Source organism: Esox lucius, chromosome 8, assembly GCF_011004845.1.
Source record: "Esox lucius isolate fEsoLuc1 chromosome 8, fEsoLuc1.pri, whole genome shotgun sequence".
Lineage (NCBI taxonomy): Eukaryota > Metazoa > Chordata > Actinopteri > Esociformes > Esocidae > Esox > Esox lucius.
Window position 1 is genome coordinate 30525935 of NC_047576.1, and position 18219 is coordinate 30544153.

The 18219-nt window shown below is 39.1% G+C and overlaps 2 protein-coding genes across 8 annotated transcripts in view; one reads left to right on the forward strand and one right to left on the reverse strand.

Moving 5' to 3' along the window:
* mettl11b (methyltransferase like 11B) overlaps window positions 1–13028 on the reverse strand; it is a 33227-nt gene extending 20199 nt beyond the window's left edge. For both annotated transcript variants that reach the window (XM_020048863.2, XM_010872498.3), the window contains exons 1-2: window positions 12700–13028; window positions 3873–4045 (exon numbers count right to left, since the gene is read on the reverse strand). In XM_020048863.2, the coding sequence (XP_019904422.2) occupies window positions 3873–4045; window positions 12700–12910 (384 nt within the window). In that variant the 5' untranslated portion in view covers window positions 12911–13028. The remainder of the gene's footprint in view (window positions 1–3872; window positions 4046–12699) is intronic.
* A 1578-nt stretch (window positions 13029–14606) lies between these two features.
* kifap3a (kinesin-associated protein 3a) overlaps window positions 14607–18219 on the forward strand; it is a 54139-nt gene continuing 50526 nt past the window's right edge. For 5 of the 6 annotated variants that reach the window (XM_020049336.2, XM_020049337.2, XM_010872494.3 and 2 more), the window contains exons 1-2: window positions 14607–14802; window positions 17613–17744. In XM_020049336.2, coding sequence (XP_019904895.2) covers window positions 14750–14802; window positions 17613–17744 — 185 coding nt within the window. In that variant the 5' untranslated portion in view covers window positions 14607–14749. The remainder of the gene's footprint in view (window positions 14803–17612; window positions 17745–18219) is intronic. The other variant, XM_010872495.3, reaches the window with a different exon arrangement.

The window sequence follows — 18219 nt, forward strand, 5'->3', positions numbered from 1 at the left end:
CATACAATGTGATTTTCTGGAATTTTGTTTTAGATTCCGTCTCTCACAGTTGAAGTGTACTTATTATGATAAAAAATTACAGACCTTTACATGCTTTGTAAGTAGGAAAACCTGCAAAATCGGTAGTGTATCAAATATTTGTTCCAACAAGCAACCTAGGGTTGCTCAGGGTAATAGCACAATGACACTTTGACCTTACAAAGAGAACAAAAAACAACCTTGCTTGTACCATGCTGTTTTTTTCTTTCTTCATTTCATTTATGATTCTGACCTCACTCCTCTCCCTCTCTTCCCTAAGGAACAAGTGGGCCCCAGTCTGATATTTGTTGAAAGATGGGGCCTAGAGGAACTCTGAGGCAGCTTTCTGGTTTGGTGAATTACTGTCATATTGCTAACATAGTGTGTGCTTTAGTTTAACCTGGCTGCACTCTACATTTCCTCCCATGTTAGGTTTTAATGGAGTTGTCAGGATTAGAAAGCAGTAACTGCACAGTAGAAGTTTAGGAGACAATTGGAGTAGTGTTGGACAAATGTTTGGCTAAACCTTCCTCAGTGTAAGGATGTCTTTGTACATGACAGCAAATGACAAGTACATGAAGTCAAACTCCTTGTGGTATGCACAGGTTTGTGAATGTTTTTCCCCCTAAACTATGTACAATTAGTGTCAAAGGTTTCAACACAACTACTCATTCAAGGGTATTTCTTCAGTGTTATGATTTTCCACATTGTAGAATACTGAAGTGAAATAACACATATGGAATCATGTAGTAACCATTTACTTGACCAAAGAGAGTGATTGTGCGGCATCAGATGACCTGGCCTGAACAATCATCCAATCGCAACCCAACTGAGATGTTTTGGGATGAGTTGCACCACAGAGTACAGGAAAAGCAGCCAACAAGAACTCAGTATATGTGGGAAATCCTACAAGACTGTTGGAAAACGATTCCAGGTGACCTTATGAAGCTGGTTGAGAGAATGCAAAGTGTGCAAAGCTGTCATCAAGGCAAAGGGTGGTTACTTTGAAGAAGTAAACAATTAGATTTTACCATTTTTTTGGCTGTATTACATGATTCCATATTATTTCATAGTTTGCTGTCATCATCACAATTTTTCAATGTGGAAAACAGGAAAAATAAAGAAATACCCTTGAATGTGGAGGTGTGTCCAAACCTTTGACTGGTACTCTATATTGTGAAAATTCAGACTGTTGTGTAACTAAAGCTACATCTTTCATTCACTGAGCATTCAAATCCTGAATGCTGATTGGCTAAAAGCCATGTGTTACAAAATAACTTTTTACTGTTCTAATTGTGGTGATAACTCCTTTCTAATAGCAATAAGGCTTCTCAGTGTTTGTGATATAATGCCTATGTACCATGGCTGAGTACTGGATTCGGTCAATCCATGATGCATTTCGTCTAAAAACATCTCACAGTTGGAATAGTGGCAATATACCAGAACCTCTAGGGCCTTATTGTTAAATTAGCCATATGGGCGAAGCAGAGTGGGATTGTCCAAGGAAATGTGACGTCTCTAGCAGTTGAAAAACATCTTGGGGTGCTTGTTTCTTTCTTTCTACTCCAACATGTTTCTCTGTGTCACGACTCCCTCTGATGCTGCCTCCTGTCCCTGTTGGGGCAGCCTTCTAGCCACTACCGTTCCTCTTTTCATCTTTCCATTAGTCTTGTCTTTTCTTCTCACACACCTGGTTCATATCCCCTCATTAGTCTCTGTATATATAGCACTGGATAAAACTAAGAGAGCACTTTTTTCCGGAGCTGTAAACTCCCTCTGCTCCCCCAGGTGTTTGTGTGTTGTTGTTTCATGTGGAGGTGTTGTTCAGCTCTGTTTCAAGCCTTCTGTATCTCTGGGATATTTCCTCGTGTATTTTCATTCGCTATCTGCGTTTAAGTGGAACTGTATTGGTTTACACGTCGCTGTGGATTGCTGTACCAACCAATTAAACAATTTTCTTTGGTTCACACTATCCTGCTCCTGGCTCCGTCCTCTTCACATGCCACACTCTTACCTAAAAGCATAATTGTTAAAGCAATCAGTAAAGCTAGGTAATGATTTTGGGTGTTCACAAAACTCATCCTAAAATGCAGAATTTCTACACATGGCACACAGGCATTATATAATATATAATACACCAGCTCTGACTCTTTGCAGACCTATTTTATAATGAGAAATACACCACATATGACTTTATACAGACCTGTTTCCATGTCACACACATTTCACGAATTAACATCCCTGTAAGTACAACAAATACAATTTATTTTTCTATCCTTGTAGGGACCAGAAAACCAATTTGCCACTATACACTAACCCTAGACCTAACCTTAACCCTGACTTATCCTAAACCTTAACCCTTTCTTATCCCAAAGCTCAATAACTTAACATTTATGCTTAAACCTAAAAAGTAATCCGAATTCTAACACTAACCCACATTTTTGCTTTACCCTAAACCTAACCACTAGGGGTGTAACGGTACACGTATCCATACCATATAGTTTGGTACAGGATGTTTGGTTCGGTACGCCTTGTAATCTGAATGAATATTGGTTAGTTTTAACGAAACACGTACATTTTTCTGTGCGGGGAACTAACATTATAAACTCAGAGTTTCCCCCTGGAGCTGGATCTTGGAGCCGTAACTTAGCAACTGAAGAAGCTTAGAACACGTAACGCAACCTCGTAAATAAATGTAGCAAACATAAACGACAAGCCAGAGCTTGAGGATCCTTCGGTATCCTTCAGGTCTCCCGTTTGGGAAAACAACGTCTTTCCAGTTAAAGCTCCACTAGGTAGGATTTGTTCAGTAAAAAAACTCAAGTTTGTACCCTATAAACATGTTGGGTTAGCTGATGAGACCCTATAAGAGTTGTTTAGCAACACAGACAGTTGAGTACCAGTGAAATGTCAATTACATTTTTTTGGAGCCTACAGCTACTTTCCAGACAATTCTCTTCCAGCAATCCCATTCCAGGCAATCGCCTTCTGCGTGGCAGACTTTTTTCCTCAGCTTATTTTGCAAACGCGCATTTTATCTGGATGATATATGTTATATACATATATAACATGAATACGGGAGCGAAGTTCTCTTACTGTAAGAAACTTTAATGGCAGCTAGAGACAGGATGAAAACTGTCAGTTCCTCCCTTGTCTACTACAGCATATTCTATGAAAACTGCAAAGAAGTGAAAGAAGACTTAGACTAGCTCTCTATAACTAGCAACCAGGAACCCTTAGTTAAGGTTATCAAGGCTAACGATAACATTGAACTCTGAGTTAGTGCTTTTTTTGGAAAAAATATTTATATTTTTCATGTTATTATTCAGAACTTCATTCTCTATCGGGCATTTGTGCAGACATTGGTGCGGACCGTTTACTAACTGGTCAGAAAGCATTGGCTTTGTGGATGGTGAGTAATTGCTAAATGTTGTAGTTGTTTTTCTACAGAAAAAGTCCTACCTAGTGCAGCTTTAACTACAGTGGCAATGGGCAAATATTATAACATTGTAATAAATTATAGAAATGTTGTGTTTGGGATGTCTTTTTCCACTGTACTGAAATTGTCCCGAACCGTGACTTAAGATTTTCGGTACGTTCTGTACCATAACGTGACTTTTGCGTACCGTTACACCCCTGCTAACCACTAAGCCAGAAACAGCTTTTTCCTTGTGGGGACCAGACAGAAATGTTTGTGGGGACCAATTTGTCAGAATTTACTACATTTCTTGTGATTAATTATATGTTTGTATGAGAAAGATAAAGAATATACACCAGTCTAAATATAAGCTCAGGTTCTGTTACACATCAGGCAGGGTTTTTTTTTTCTGTGCTTTGTTCTGTTGTGGACTTACAATAAACCTGCTCAGAAATTTTCTGGACCCTTCCAGGTCGATATCGGAGAGCTCAACAAAGTCTCCCATCATTCCCTCTTCGGAAGCCTCGACGTCCTCATAGAACATTTGTGACTTGTAGTAGAACTGCTTCTCTCCTTTGATTTTCTCGCAGGTCACTGCAAACAGCTTGACTGTGGGACAGGACACATACTATGTTAGTCAGAAGGAACAGGTGTATGAGTCCCAGAACAGGACTCTATGACTGGAGTGGATGTGACAATTGGCTGAAATGCATGACGATAATTTGATTATAACTTTAAATATGGGTCTGTTGAGTTTTCCACCTCATCAGCTGTTGTATGCAGTAAGAGTACATGAGATGCTTTCGTTTAAGTAAAGGTTATGTATAGTACGTGCCAATACTTTGTATGTATGTCATTACTGTAAATAGGTATGAACCTTTAGAAATAGGTTGGTATTTAAGCCCATGCAATTTGAAAATGACCTGCTATGACACTGAAAATCTTTTTCAGTTTGAGTAAAATAGTGGTACGTTTCAAGATGTGTTGTATGTATTTGTACAGTCTATTTTCGGAGTGGTCGTTAAATCCAGATGAATGGACAGAAGTGACACATTGACAGAGGATACACTACCATTCAAAGATTTGGGGTCACTTAGAAATGTCCTTGTCTTTGAAAGAAAAGCAATTGCTCTGTCAATTAAAATAACATGTGATTGATCCAAAATACAGTGTAGATATTGTTAATGTTGCAAATGACTATTGTAGCTGGAAACCGCAGATCTTTTATGGAATATTTACATTCAGACAGAACATCATGTTTTAGTTTAACCATTTATTACAAACATGCACAACAATAATTGTAAACAGGTCTTGGCATTAGGTTCTACTCTGGGGTAACACCTCTGCCATCACATGATAATGTATATGATAGTACTAATAACAATATCAACATCAGTCTATTCTTATTCTCAGAAATGAAAGCTATTCCATGCAAAAAATTGACAAGAAACTGAAGATCTAATAAAACGATGTGTTCTGCTCCCTTCACAGGACAGTGCAAACTGACTAGAATAGAAAGAGGTGGGAGAACCCAGTGCACAACTGAATGAGAGGACAAATATACTGGAATGTCTAGTTTTAGAAACAGATGCCTCGTATGTCCTCAATTGGCAGCTTCGTTATATAGTACCTGCAAAACACCAGTCTCAATGTCAACAGTGAAGAGGCAACTCCGTGATGCTGTCCTTCTAGGAAGAGTTAGAAATAAAAAGCGATATCACAGACCGGCCAATAAAAAGAAAAGATTAGGATGGGCAAAAGAACACAGACACTGGACAGAGGAAGATTGGAAAAAAAGGTTATGGACAGACAAATAAGTTTGAGGTGTTTGGATGACCAAGAAGAACATTTGAGAGATGAAGACAAAATAAAAATATGCTGGAGGAGCCAAAGCACAGCTCCAAACTATGCAGGAACTATTTAGGGAAGAAGCAGTCAGCTGGTATTTTGTCTATAATAGAGTGGTCAACACAGTCACCAGATCTCAACCCAATTGAGCTGTTGTGGGAGCAGCTTGACTGTATGGTACGTAAGAATTGCCCATCAAGACAAGCAGGCCCAACTTGTGGAAGGTGCATCAAGAAGCATGGGGTGATATCTCTTCAGATTACCTCAATATATTGACAACTAGAATGCCAAAGGTCTGCACGGCTGAAATTGCTGCAAATGGAGGATTCTTTGATAAGGACACAGTTATTATTTCAATGAAAAATAAGAACAGGAACCAGGCAAGCCTAGGTCGCCCGACTCGTGATTAAAAGGGATGAACGTTGTTTCCCTCAGTGGATTCAAACCGGGATCTCCCATGTTACAGGCTGTGTCTTTAACCGCTACACGTCACTAAGCCATACCTGTGCTGAGTGCCAGTAAAGCGTCTCGATATTAGATCATTTTGTCACGCATTAACAACAAGTTTGAATATTTTGCTAGCCACCATTAAGCATTGTGTAAAAATGACTATCATTTCTTATTAAGTTTACCTCCACCACAAAAATCATCTATGAACTGTATGGCTTTTGCCAATGGCCATTTTAACAGCTTATTAGCCAGTAATAGGCTTACTCGTATCTACTAGCTTACTACTTGGTCATAAGAATTGATGAACTTTACACTGCCAAAGCTATTTCATTTCATAGCACAACAACATTTGTTTTTCTTTCATTCGTGAATGACAATGATACAATAGGTGACAATAACAGACTTTTTCCTTTAGTGAAGACGAGAGAATCAATAACATTTTTGTCAATCCTGAACAAATCCTAATGCATAATTTGTTTTGTGCTATTTAATTTCATGGCACAACAATATTTGTTTTTCTTTCATTCGTGAATGACGTTGATACAATAACTATCAATATAGGTGATGATAATTGACTTTTTCGTCAAGTGAAAATAATTTCTGTTGTGATATTTCATTTAATGGCTCAACAACATTCATTTTTCTTTCATTCGTGAATTACATTGATACAATAACTATCAATATAGGTGACGATAACTGAGTTTATCTTCATGTGAAAATACTAGACAATCTTGAAAACACCTTTTATTTTACTGCGCAAGGGGCTGTGAACTACTGTATATTACCCCAAAAACATGCACAGACACGTATTTAGAAAATCAATTTGTCAAAATATAACCGTAAATAGTTTTATTTTAGACTTACTATAGTATAACTTAGCTAGTGAAGGTTGTAGCAAGTGAAGTCTTTGCCATGAACAAATCCTAATGCATAATTGGATATTTTCTTATTTTCCCCCTCAAAGTTTTCAGTTTGTTTTTCAATTGAATTGTTCACATTATAGGTCACATTAAATTTGGAAAAGATTATGACATGATTTATATTTGACTATTTACATCACAAACATCTGCCATTTTAACAGGGGTGTGTAGACTTTTATTTTCCACTGTATTTCCCATTCATTTTGATATATTTTATAAAATAATCATTTCATGTATGTTTTCATAGAATAGGACATTTCTAAGTGACCCCTGTACTTTTGAACAGTAGTGTTTGTTTACATATATTCGAGACTGGCATCACTTATGACACCAGGTTAATAAACTCATCTCCTGTCTCATTATAAAGCCATTTGCTCCCAGTTGGCTACTCGCCACAACATTAAATGTAGTAGGATTTCCATAGCCGCGGCCAGACAATCAAGGATTAAAACCATGGCAAAGTTGACAGTTGGAGTTTCTGCGCATGCATGCAAAGAATGTTCAAGAACTCTGAAGTCACGTATTCGCTTGCTAGATCACTTGACCGAGAAACATTTCTGAATTACAAGGCGTCAGGCTTGGCATGGAGATGGTACTCTGATACAGTGTGGGTGTGCTCAGTCCGATCATCTGACCTCACTGGGATACCTTCAGTGGAAAGGGATAAATATAGTAACACCGACAAGTGTAACAGAGATGTATGTGTTTACAGGTGTTGCTGTGCCAGTCAACTGCCTTTTTATGGCCACCTTCCCTAATCATCACCCATAATTAGTTCACCTCATTAGTTGAAGGCTTCAAGCCTGTGCACCTCCATGATTTTCGACAAGCATATTGTGTATTTGTCTTCTCTCGTGAAATAACTATATTACAACACCTCCTATACAAATGTTCAGATACAATCACAATGTATCTCCTATGACACTACAGAGTTACACAGAATATATTGTCTTGATATTTATATTTCTGTTACAAACAAGACTGTCTCATAGACGGTCTGCTTCTATGTAATCATGGTTTGGTTCACTTTTATTAAGGCATTAAAATGCATGGTTGCCATGTGTAAATTATCTCGCTGAGAATGTTGTGCATCAAACATTTTACGACAGGGGAGAGATAGAGTTTACATACATGCAATACAATGCCTGTATGGGGCTTATTTTTGAGAGTTACAGTGGAGAGAACAAGTATTTGATACACTGCCGATTTTGCAGGTTTTCCCACTTAAATCATGTAGAAGTCTATCATTTTTATCATAGGTACTCTTCAACTGTGAGTGACGGAATCAAAAACAAAAATCCAGAAAATCCCATTGTATGATTTTTAAGTTATTCATTTACTTTTTATTGCATGACATAAGTATTTGATACATCAGAAAAGCAGAACTTAATATTTGGTACAGAAACCTTTGTGAGTTATTACCGAGATCATATGTTTCCTGTAGTTCTTGACCAGGTTTGTACACACTGCAGCAGAGATTTTGGCCCAATCCTCCATACAGACCTTCTCCAGTTGTCCTGTCCCCCTTGCAGAAAAGCATCCCCAACGAAGGATGTTTCCACATCCATGCTTCACGGTTGGGATGGTGTTCTTGGGGTTGTACTCATCCTTCTTCTTCCTCCTAACACGGCGAGTGAAGTTTAGTTTAGACCATGTGGTCTCATCAGACCACATGAACTTCTCCCATTCCTCCTCTGGATCATCCAGATGGTCATTGGCAAACTTCAGACGGGCCTGGACATGCGCTGGTTTGAGCAGGGGGACCTTGCGTGCGCTGCAGGATTTTAATCCATGACGGCGTAGGGTGTTACTAATGGTTATTTGAGACTGTGGTTCCAGCTCTCTTCAGGTCATTGACCAGGTCCTGCCGTGTACTTCTGGGCTGATCCCTCACCTTCCTCATGATCATTGATGCCCCACGAGGTGAGATCTTGCATGGAGCCCCAGACCGAGGGAGATTGACCGTCATCTTCAACTTGTTCCATTTTCTAATAATTACGCCAACAGTTGTTGCCTTCTTACCAAGCTGCTTGCCTATTGTCCTGTAGCCCATCCCAGCCTTGTGCAGGTCTACAATTGTGTCCCTGATGTCCTTACACAGCTCTCTGGTCTTGGCCATTGTGGAGAGGTTGGAGTCTGTTTGATTGAGTGTGTGGACAGGTGTCTTTTATACAGGAAACAGGTTCAAACAGGTGCAGTTAATACAGGTAATGAGTGGAGAACAGGAGGGCTTCTTAAAGAAAAACTAACAGGTCTGTGAGAGCCGGATTTCTTACTGGTTGGAGGTTGATCAAATACTTATGTCATGCAATAAAATGCAAATTAATTATTAAAAAATCATACAATGTGATTTTCTGGATAAAAAAGAAATTACAGACCTCTACATGCTTTGTAAGTAGGAAAACTTGCAGAATCGGCAGTGTATCAAATACTTGTTCTCCCCACTGTAGGTGTGACTGAAAACTTCGAAAACATCGAAATTGGAACACACCCATAGAATATATAACAATATAACAAAATGGTGAAAAAAGTAATTTTGTGCTTTACAGAAAAAGTAATTTTCCACTAATATAAATTGGCTCATTTACTAAGAGGAGGTTGTTGCATTAACCAGTGAGTAACAACTTTTTAGGAATAATGCAATAACCTCCACCAATCACCAATTCACATTTTTAAATACTTCTTCCCTAAAACTGTTAGACGTATCCCCCACTGCCAACTATAACACAAAAGCAAATTCCTCCCCAGCATACAGGAATACTAATACAGAGACACAATGTTCAAACACGCACACACAAATAAAAATGTTCTTGATCATGCTGTCCGGTGTTTACTACACAATCAGGAAAGTATCAACTGTTGGATGAAAAACTGTTTCATTTTATCATGTCATAGCCTAACAGAGTCAAAGTATTCATCTATTATTTCCCAACTAGCCTAAAAAGTGCAAAACCCATTAGTCTGGGACTCCAGACAAGCTCATGCAAACGCTAAGTAAAGATTTCAAGTCTGGATGTAACCTTGCTGAAAGTCTAAAAACTTGCATTAGCTTTGCAAGCTAACCCCTTGTCTTAAGCTTTGTAGAGGCTATCACAGTATTATGTTATAACAATAATCAATAGCCAAGTAACCATCCTTAAGCTCAATCCAACCAGATATTTCAGCAAAATTAAGTAAATTAACTTGTATTATTGTAATGAAAAAAGGACTTATTCCATACAGTATGATTAATGTTGTATTAATATTGCCGCATGAACTGAACCACAGCTGCATCTGCATAGTGCCAATGCCCCAATGGAAAAATGCTGGCAAGTGCCGGAACATTCTGGGGGCAACTAGCAGGTCCAGCCCATTCCCTGCATGGCTGTCTCCCATCAGGACCTCACCAGAGCGGGTATAAAAAGACCCCAGAGGAGCAGCTTGGTCAAGGCATTAGAAGAAGCTAAAGAAGTACCACTGACTCGGGTAGAACAAGGCAGTTCCTGCTTCATAAAAAAATAGTTACTGTATCCGATTAAAAGAACATTCCATTTGGTGATGTAGACAATGAACTGGTAAACTGTTTTTTATTATGAAGTGGCTTGCTCATGTTAGACTGAATTAACATGATCAAACAGTCAAATATACTGCTGCATTCAACGCCACACCGCACAGTACTTTGATATGCTGAAAATTACAAACACTTTACTATTAAGGTCAGTCCCTAAGAATGACACTGTCACTCCTACTAAGCCCACTGATAGCTTGCTGTGCCAGGCTCATTTAAGCTGTGCACAAAATTGGGACAAGGTTACACAAATACAGACACATGCACGCACACACTGACAGGAACACAGAGGCAAGAGACAAATAACCCACACACATACATGTTCAGGCAACCTTTTATTTGAAAATGAAAGTATATTGTGTAATAGAAACATGCCTTTTTGTGATCACCATATCCAACCCTGACACATGAAACACAGAATCACAGAATCAGAAAGAAAAAGGTGCAGTGGTCCCTTGTGTTTTTCTGGAGCTGTATAGCACAAAATTCTCTTATGATTCACTGATTATTGTAAACTGTGACATTGGATAAGATACAGACATAATAGAAATGTTCAATAGTGTTTACAAATCATAATAGAAACATGTACACTAATCCTTCTTAGACCTCACATACACTTGCCACATAAACTAAAAAGCAATAGCATTTCCCTTGCAAAATTAAACTTATTGTAGTGTGAAGCTAATTAGAAGCCAAAGCAAAGAGGCAGGAGAAGCGGGAGAACTGAAAAAGAGGAGGAAGATCAGAGAGCGAGGTGGAGGCAGAGAGGTAGATGGTTTAGAAGAAAAGAACAGAGGATGACCAGAGGACAGGAGAGAAGGTGAGACAGATGGATAAGGAGGAGAGGAGAGGGACAGGAAAGGAATTGGGACAGAAGGAGAGTGGCGAGTGGGAGAAGACAGTAGGAGGAGGAGGCAAGGAGTGGGAGAAGACAGTAGGAGGTGGAGGCAAGGAGTGGGAGTAGACAGTAGGAGGAGGAGGCAAGGAGTGGGAGAAGACAGTAGGAGGAGGAGGCAAGGAGTGGGAGAAGACAGTAGGAGGAGGAGGCAAGGAGTGGGAGAAGACAGTAGGAGGAGGAGGCAAGGAGTGGGAGAAGACAGTAGGAGGAGGAGGCAAGGAGTGGGAGTGGGAGAAGAATGAAGAATTACTTTGACAGTAGTAGTGACTACGTAGTTAACTGGAGATCAGAGAGTTTCAACAGATGTTTTTACAGTAGCACACTAGCAGTATTCAGAGACAAATATAAACTCTAATTTGTGATTAGTTCTATTAAAGCCCTGGATTGTTCAGTGGTGGGTGTTAGCCAGCCTTAATCATGAAAACACATACCTGCACGACTTAAGTCATAAAGATATACTTGCAAATTGAATGGGGAAAACAATTACATTATTTTCTTATGTTATTCATAGATTATTCATATAGTTAATATATTTTCTCAAAAACACTCAGTAGCCAGTTTATTAGGTTAATTCATCTACTAGGGGTCCCCTTTGCCAAGGAAACAGCCTTCATTCTTTGGGATGTGGATTTTACAAGGTGTCAGAAACGTTCCACAGGGATGTTTGTTCATGCCAATCCGACTGCATCACACAGTTGCAGCAATTACATTTATGCCATCTCATCCCCTGATGCTCTATTGGGTTGAGGTCTGAGGACTGTGGCTCCACAGGTCGCTAAAGCCACATTAACTTGTTGTCATGGTTCTGAGACCATTCTGTTTTACACATTTCCCACACATGTCCCACACAATTACACAACCACCAGCAGCAGGAACCACTGACACTGAGCAGGATCACGGACTTGTGCCAAAATCCTGACTTTGCCATTATCAACTCGTAGCAGGAATTGGGATTCATTGGACCAGGCAAAGCTTTCCCCCTACTCAGTTGTCCAGTGTTGGTTCTTGCCTGCCCACTGGAGCTTCTTAGTTTTGTAGTGGAAATCAGGGAAACCTTGAGATCGTCCACTTCAATATCACATTCATGACACTGTTGTACTGCACTGTCATTTACCCATACGTGCCCACACTGTTAACTCGGATGATGCCATTCTTCTTGGATTTTCCTCATCAATAAACTGTTTTTGCCCAACGCTTTTTCATTTCACTGAAATCCTGTTACTGACACACCTGGCACAAGTTTTGCCCGCTCTAACTTTTCATCAAAGAGTAACTGAAAACCTTGATGTATGTCTGACATCTTTATATAGAAAGACATGGCCATGTGACCCAGTCTGTGAGAGGGAATGATCTCCGTGAACTAGGAAATGTACCTAATAAAGTGGCCACTGTGTGTATGTTATACAATATCTTTGTATGAAATTAACCTTAATAATTTAGTCAATGTGTACATGATATATGGCTCATACTATAAAGTAACACATACATAGATTCAAAATCTAACCAAATGCATAATTAATTTATTTTGCCATTTGTATGGGTGACAATCTTCTGCCATACATAATGGTATTTGATTTTCATGATATGTGTGCTTCCTTACCCAGTGGAATCTGCTCCAGCAAGTACAGGAAGCTGGCGAAGAACTCCATCCTTATGGTATGGTGAAGATGGAAGGACATGCTGTGGCGACACATGGAATCATCTGTGTCCTTCCAACGGTCTCGATGGGCTTGGTGGACTTGGAACTCCATGTTGGATGGAGGGCTTGAAGACACCTCTGGTCTTTGTGTCTCTTCCTGATTCAAGGACATCCCTTCCCACTGTGTGTCCAGTGTGGCAAGTAATCTACTGTGTTTTAACTAGACAGTCTGTGTGACCGAGTGTGAGCAAGTTTTTGCTCTGCGGTTGCTTTTGTGGTACTGCTATATCTGTTTGACATGGGTCAGGTGGTAGCGTCTGGCAGCTTGGTAATAAGGGGTTGGCTGTGATCCCTTCTTGGGGCAGGGCTGAAAAGGGTTGCCTGCTTGGGCCTTTGGCTTGGGAAGGGTGTGAGAGGAGCCAGGGACAGAGGGAGGGGCACTAGCTATCCATTTCAAATGGAGCCTCCTCCCTCAAGACAAACAGGCATGCAGAGTGGCATATGAGCTTTCAACCCACAAATACCAGCAGCACACATGAAGGACCATGCATTCAGCCTGCCTGTTACAGCCATGTAATGTAGCAGCTATTTTTAGCAATGTCTTCTTATGTTTGTGTCTATACATAGTAGGCTATTCCTTGAATATCCAGTGTTCTTGTCTACAGAAACTTAACTTGCACAGTGAGTGATAAATCAGTTAAATATATGTTAGGCTGTGCAAGTACTGAACAACCAATCAAAAAAACTTTCAAAGCATTGAATGGTGACATTCATTTTCTGGACATAGTCATACACTGGAGTGCCGGGAATGGCTGTCGGTTTTTGTTGCCTCTGCACTGCTGGTTGTGTTAGTTGGTCTGCCTTATGATCCAAGAATCTGCCCTGGTCATATATTGTGTCGTCTCCAGGGTGATCCCCAATGTGTGCACAGCCCTATGTCACTGTGCTTAATCAACCTTTCAAATCGCAGACATCAGCACTATCTTGCCTGTAGACATACTGTGTGGCAATCCTGGCTGGGCCAGTATACACAGTCATTTATGACTTGTTGTTAATGCGCTATGATCTGCACAGGATTTAAGAAATATACTGTCTCAACTCCAAAATGAATACCATTGTGTAGGTTTCTTGCCCACTGTGTCACTCTTTGCCATGACACCAATTCTAACGAATTCTGCTGTCAACAAATCTAAGTGATGAATTCAGCTGTCAAGTCAAAAAAGCTAAAATAAACTAATTCTAAGTGAATAAATCTGAGCAATCTGTGCTTTTAGCATATCAACAGCTAAATGCTAAATTTTAAGACATATTGGTAGAACATGATATTTGTCGTATCAGCAGGTCATGTGAAAATACTTTTTAAAATGTATGACACTTCAATGTTAACAAACCTCCCCATTTGCAATGTAACAAGGTAAAAATATCTGTATTTGTGCCCTTGAGCATGGCACTTAAATCTAACTCATCCTGTGTCACACTGAATAAGTGCATCATAAAATATAATGTAAATGTAGCTGGGGTATGATCAGCCAATGGTCACATCTAACTCCAACCTGTTTGTTACAATTGTAAAATGTATGTCTCTTGTTTATTGTAATTAAATTAGTTTTTCCCTTGTTGCCATCTCTTATGCAGTTCTCTGATCATGTTATTTGCTTATACTTAGTTGTGTTATGCTATTGAATGTTTCATTCTCTATACTTCATGTCATTCATGTCCAAAATCCTATCATGTCATCTGTTAAAACCTCTCATCTTTTGTATCGCAGCTGTACATGTTTTTCTCCAGACCAACAGATGGCAATAAGTTGCTCTCTTTGTGAATTTCAACATTCACTTTTTCTCTCATTTTCGTGTTGTATGCTGGGACAGGTCTCACCCTAGCAACAGCCAAACCAAAGCCAAACAATGCAAGCGCACGTTAGACATTGGCTAGTGAGCTAACTACAAAACTAACTTAGCTATCCAATTCCATCGTTCTGTTGAATTCACCGTTAAATAACATTTAATATATGTTTTCTGATATGGAAAAACTAAAGGCAGAAGATACCCGGTATATCAAAAGGTAACGTGATCCGATGTTTACAAACGAAAGGTGATCTAATGTTTACAATCGTTACTTGATCTAATGTTTGCAACTACAGCAAGCTACATACAGTTTAGACAGAATTTTTGCTACAGTAGTCATGTAGCAAGGTACAACAGACACGTTAGCTGCAGCCGGTTAGCCGCTGTAGGCAGTCAGCATAGCAAACGGTTCTGATGACATTTACGGGCATCACATGCCTTGCCTGGCAGTGCCAATTACTGTAACACGTCTTATTGAATCCAATAGCCCTTACAAAAAGGATCAAAACATGGGTCTCTGGATGTTTTCGCATACACTATAGTACTTCATATACAGCGTCATTCTCTCCTCTTAGTAGGCTGAACAAACTACCGTAGTGTCAAACAGAACGATGTGTGCTATTATGGAACCATAGATACAGTACTGTTGGCTAACCCGTGTTTATATTTATTTTGTGTTCTTCAGGTGTTGTGCCATGTTAGGTTTACCCAAACTAGAAACTACCATACTCAACAGAAGAAACTTACAGAAACTGCTGAATTTATACTAAAATCAAGAGAATCACATCACTTTACACAGTTTAACAATTGAAAGGTCAATTAACTTCCCAGTGTGTGATTTTGAAGGTGATATGTTACCCCTGAGCTAATTAAGGATTGGTATTACAAAGTGGGGACTTTTAATTATGATATTTTAGCTTATTTATTTTCAATGTAATATTTCATTTCACAATAACTGAAACATCCCCTTGAAAATGTGGAGCCTAATCTAGATGCATTAAACTAAGGTTTTAGGGGGTTGTAGACTTCCCATTGGCACTGTGTTTATCTTTAATGCCAACCAGAAAGAATATTTAAATAAAACCATTAATGTAGGCCTACTATAATAGTGTTGATGTGATCTACACGGTTGTGTGACTCCAACCAATGCACTAGCCTACACCCCCCCCCCCCCCCCCCCAGTTAACTTACATACAGGTGTGCAGATCATGCAAATCATTTATTATATTCATTTTTTTGCCATCAATCAAATCACAATACTCCATAACTATTCAGACCATTTATTCAGTACTTTGTACAAGGGCATTTGTGATCACAGCCTTCTTGGGTATGCCTCTACCCGCTCTGCACACCGGTTTCTCCCATTCATCCTTGTAGATCCTATCAATCTCTGTCAGATTGGATGGGGAGCAGTGGTGAACTGTAGGGGTGTAACAATTCTCCAAATCCTCAATTTGATAAAAATGTTTAGGTCACAATTCGACTAGATTTTCAATTATCTACTTTTTTTCAGTGTTGACTACGCTGCTGTTAAAACTATTGCTTTTTATTAAAGCTTATTTTATTTGAAGTCATTGTAAAAATAACAAAAATATAGAACATTTAAAATAACACTCAAAGTTGAACAATTTAAAAATAGAACACAAATAATTACAATGTAACATTTTTCAATTGGTGGCAACTATGTCCAGCACTTGTTGGCTATTTTGATATATTTATTTACACATTGACATATATTTGGCAAGGCTGCAGATCCATTGCCATACACTTCGCTATTGCATTTACTCTACTTTGGCACAAGTAGAGTATATTGGTAGTTTGGCTAGAAATTTAGCTGGGATAGTAGGTTGAGTGAGTATTTTCTTTCTACTCATATCAATTTCTTTGTGATGCTCACTCTCAATTAAGCATTATCTAAAACTGTTCATGAGTCATCTACCAGACTCCTAATTAAAGACACTAGCTACTGACTAATGAGGCAGTATGAATTCAATGTACAGTATAGTGTGTTGAATTGGGGGTTAAAGAGGGGGTAGAAAATATAGTTTTGCTGACAGTGCCCCATGATTCCACATTAGATTTGTACATTTTACAAACTCTCCTGAGTATCAGGTGCATGGACATGGTGGTAACAGCAGGCCACAATCAATGACTTGCTTTCACTTAATCACAGAATTGCAAACTCCTTTTAAATTTCTCAGTTTAAAATTGAACCTAATAAATTTCCATTTTCAAACTAGAATCAAAATCGTTACACTCCTAGTGAACTGAGATCTTCAATTCTCCCCACAGATGTTCAACGGGATTCAAATTTGGGCTTTGGCTGGGCCACTCAAGTACATTCACAGACTTGCCAAAAAGCCACTCCAGCCTTGTCATGGCTGTGTGCTTTGGGTTATTGTCATTCAGAAAGTTGAATCTTTCTCCCAATTTTTACCCTAGTCTGTCACTATGAATCAGGTTTTCATTTAGGACCTCTGTATTTTGTACTCTTCATCATTCCCTCAGTCCTGACCAGTCCATGCTGCTGAAAAGCTTCCCCATAGTATGATGCTACCACCACCATTCTTCCCTGTTAGGACGGTATATAATGAGTGGTAACTTTTTTTCACTGGTCTTAGGCATACTTGGCATACAGGCCTAATAGCTTGGTTTAGGTCTCATCAAGCCAGATAATCTTTTTCCTCATGGGGGCAATTACTTTTTCACACCAACATTTTCCTTAAAATAATAAAAAAATGATTTAAAAACAGAATTTTGTGTTTACTTCGTCTTCATGTCTTTTCATGGCACTTCATGTCTATTCATGCGTTCAATAAAAATATTTGTAAAAAGAAATTATATTAATATCTACTGATTTAATTTAAATGTATGCTACAACTACAATACATTGTCCTGCCTACTTATGGTCTAGCTGACCTTTTCATTTTTCAGAAACTTGCTTGAAGTTATAGATACAATATTATTTTCATCAGTATCTCCGTCATGTCTTCACATAACACATATACACTTCCTGCCATTCTGTAGGAAAGTGAAAGGGGGAAGTTTGGATGTCCACCCAACAGAGAAAGCCCTTATCGTTCAGTATGAGGTGGAGGCAACTATCCTTGGCGAGATGGGAGAACCGATGGTTGGGGAACGCAAGGAGTGTCAGAAAATGTAAGCAAGGGTTTAGCTACACACATACATAACATTAATTAGATATCACTAGAAATATGAGACTAATGTACAATTGTTTTTTTATGCTATCCTATCCTAACTGAACAATTTATACCATTTTAAATGTTCACGGGTAAGTAGAATCTTAGGGGAGTTTGCTTAACTTGGCTACTCCATGGATGATAATAAGTGTAAAACTAAAATTACAGGTGTGCTAGTATACAGTGAGAGTATTCCCAGTGAACTGTATGCAACCCGGATATACCGGACAGTCCATGAGTCTGCCTATTGGACTGTAAGTAGATTACGTTGAAAACAAAGATTGGCCATCTTGAATGCTTCTGTGGCCTGTTGCTCTTATTGCGTAAGTATTGGGAAACACATTGGAAGATATTTATATGCATAGCCCTGATTGGCTGATAAGGTGGTCTAGAGCACTGGTTCCCAACCAAGTCTTTTGAAGTAAGCCTATAGA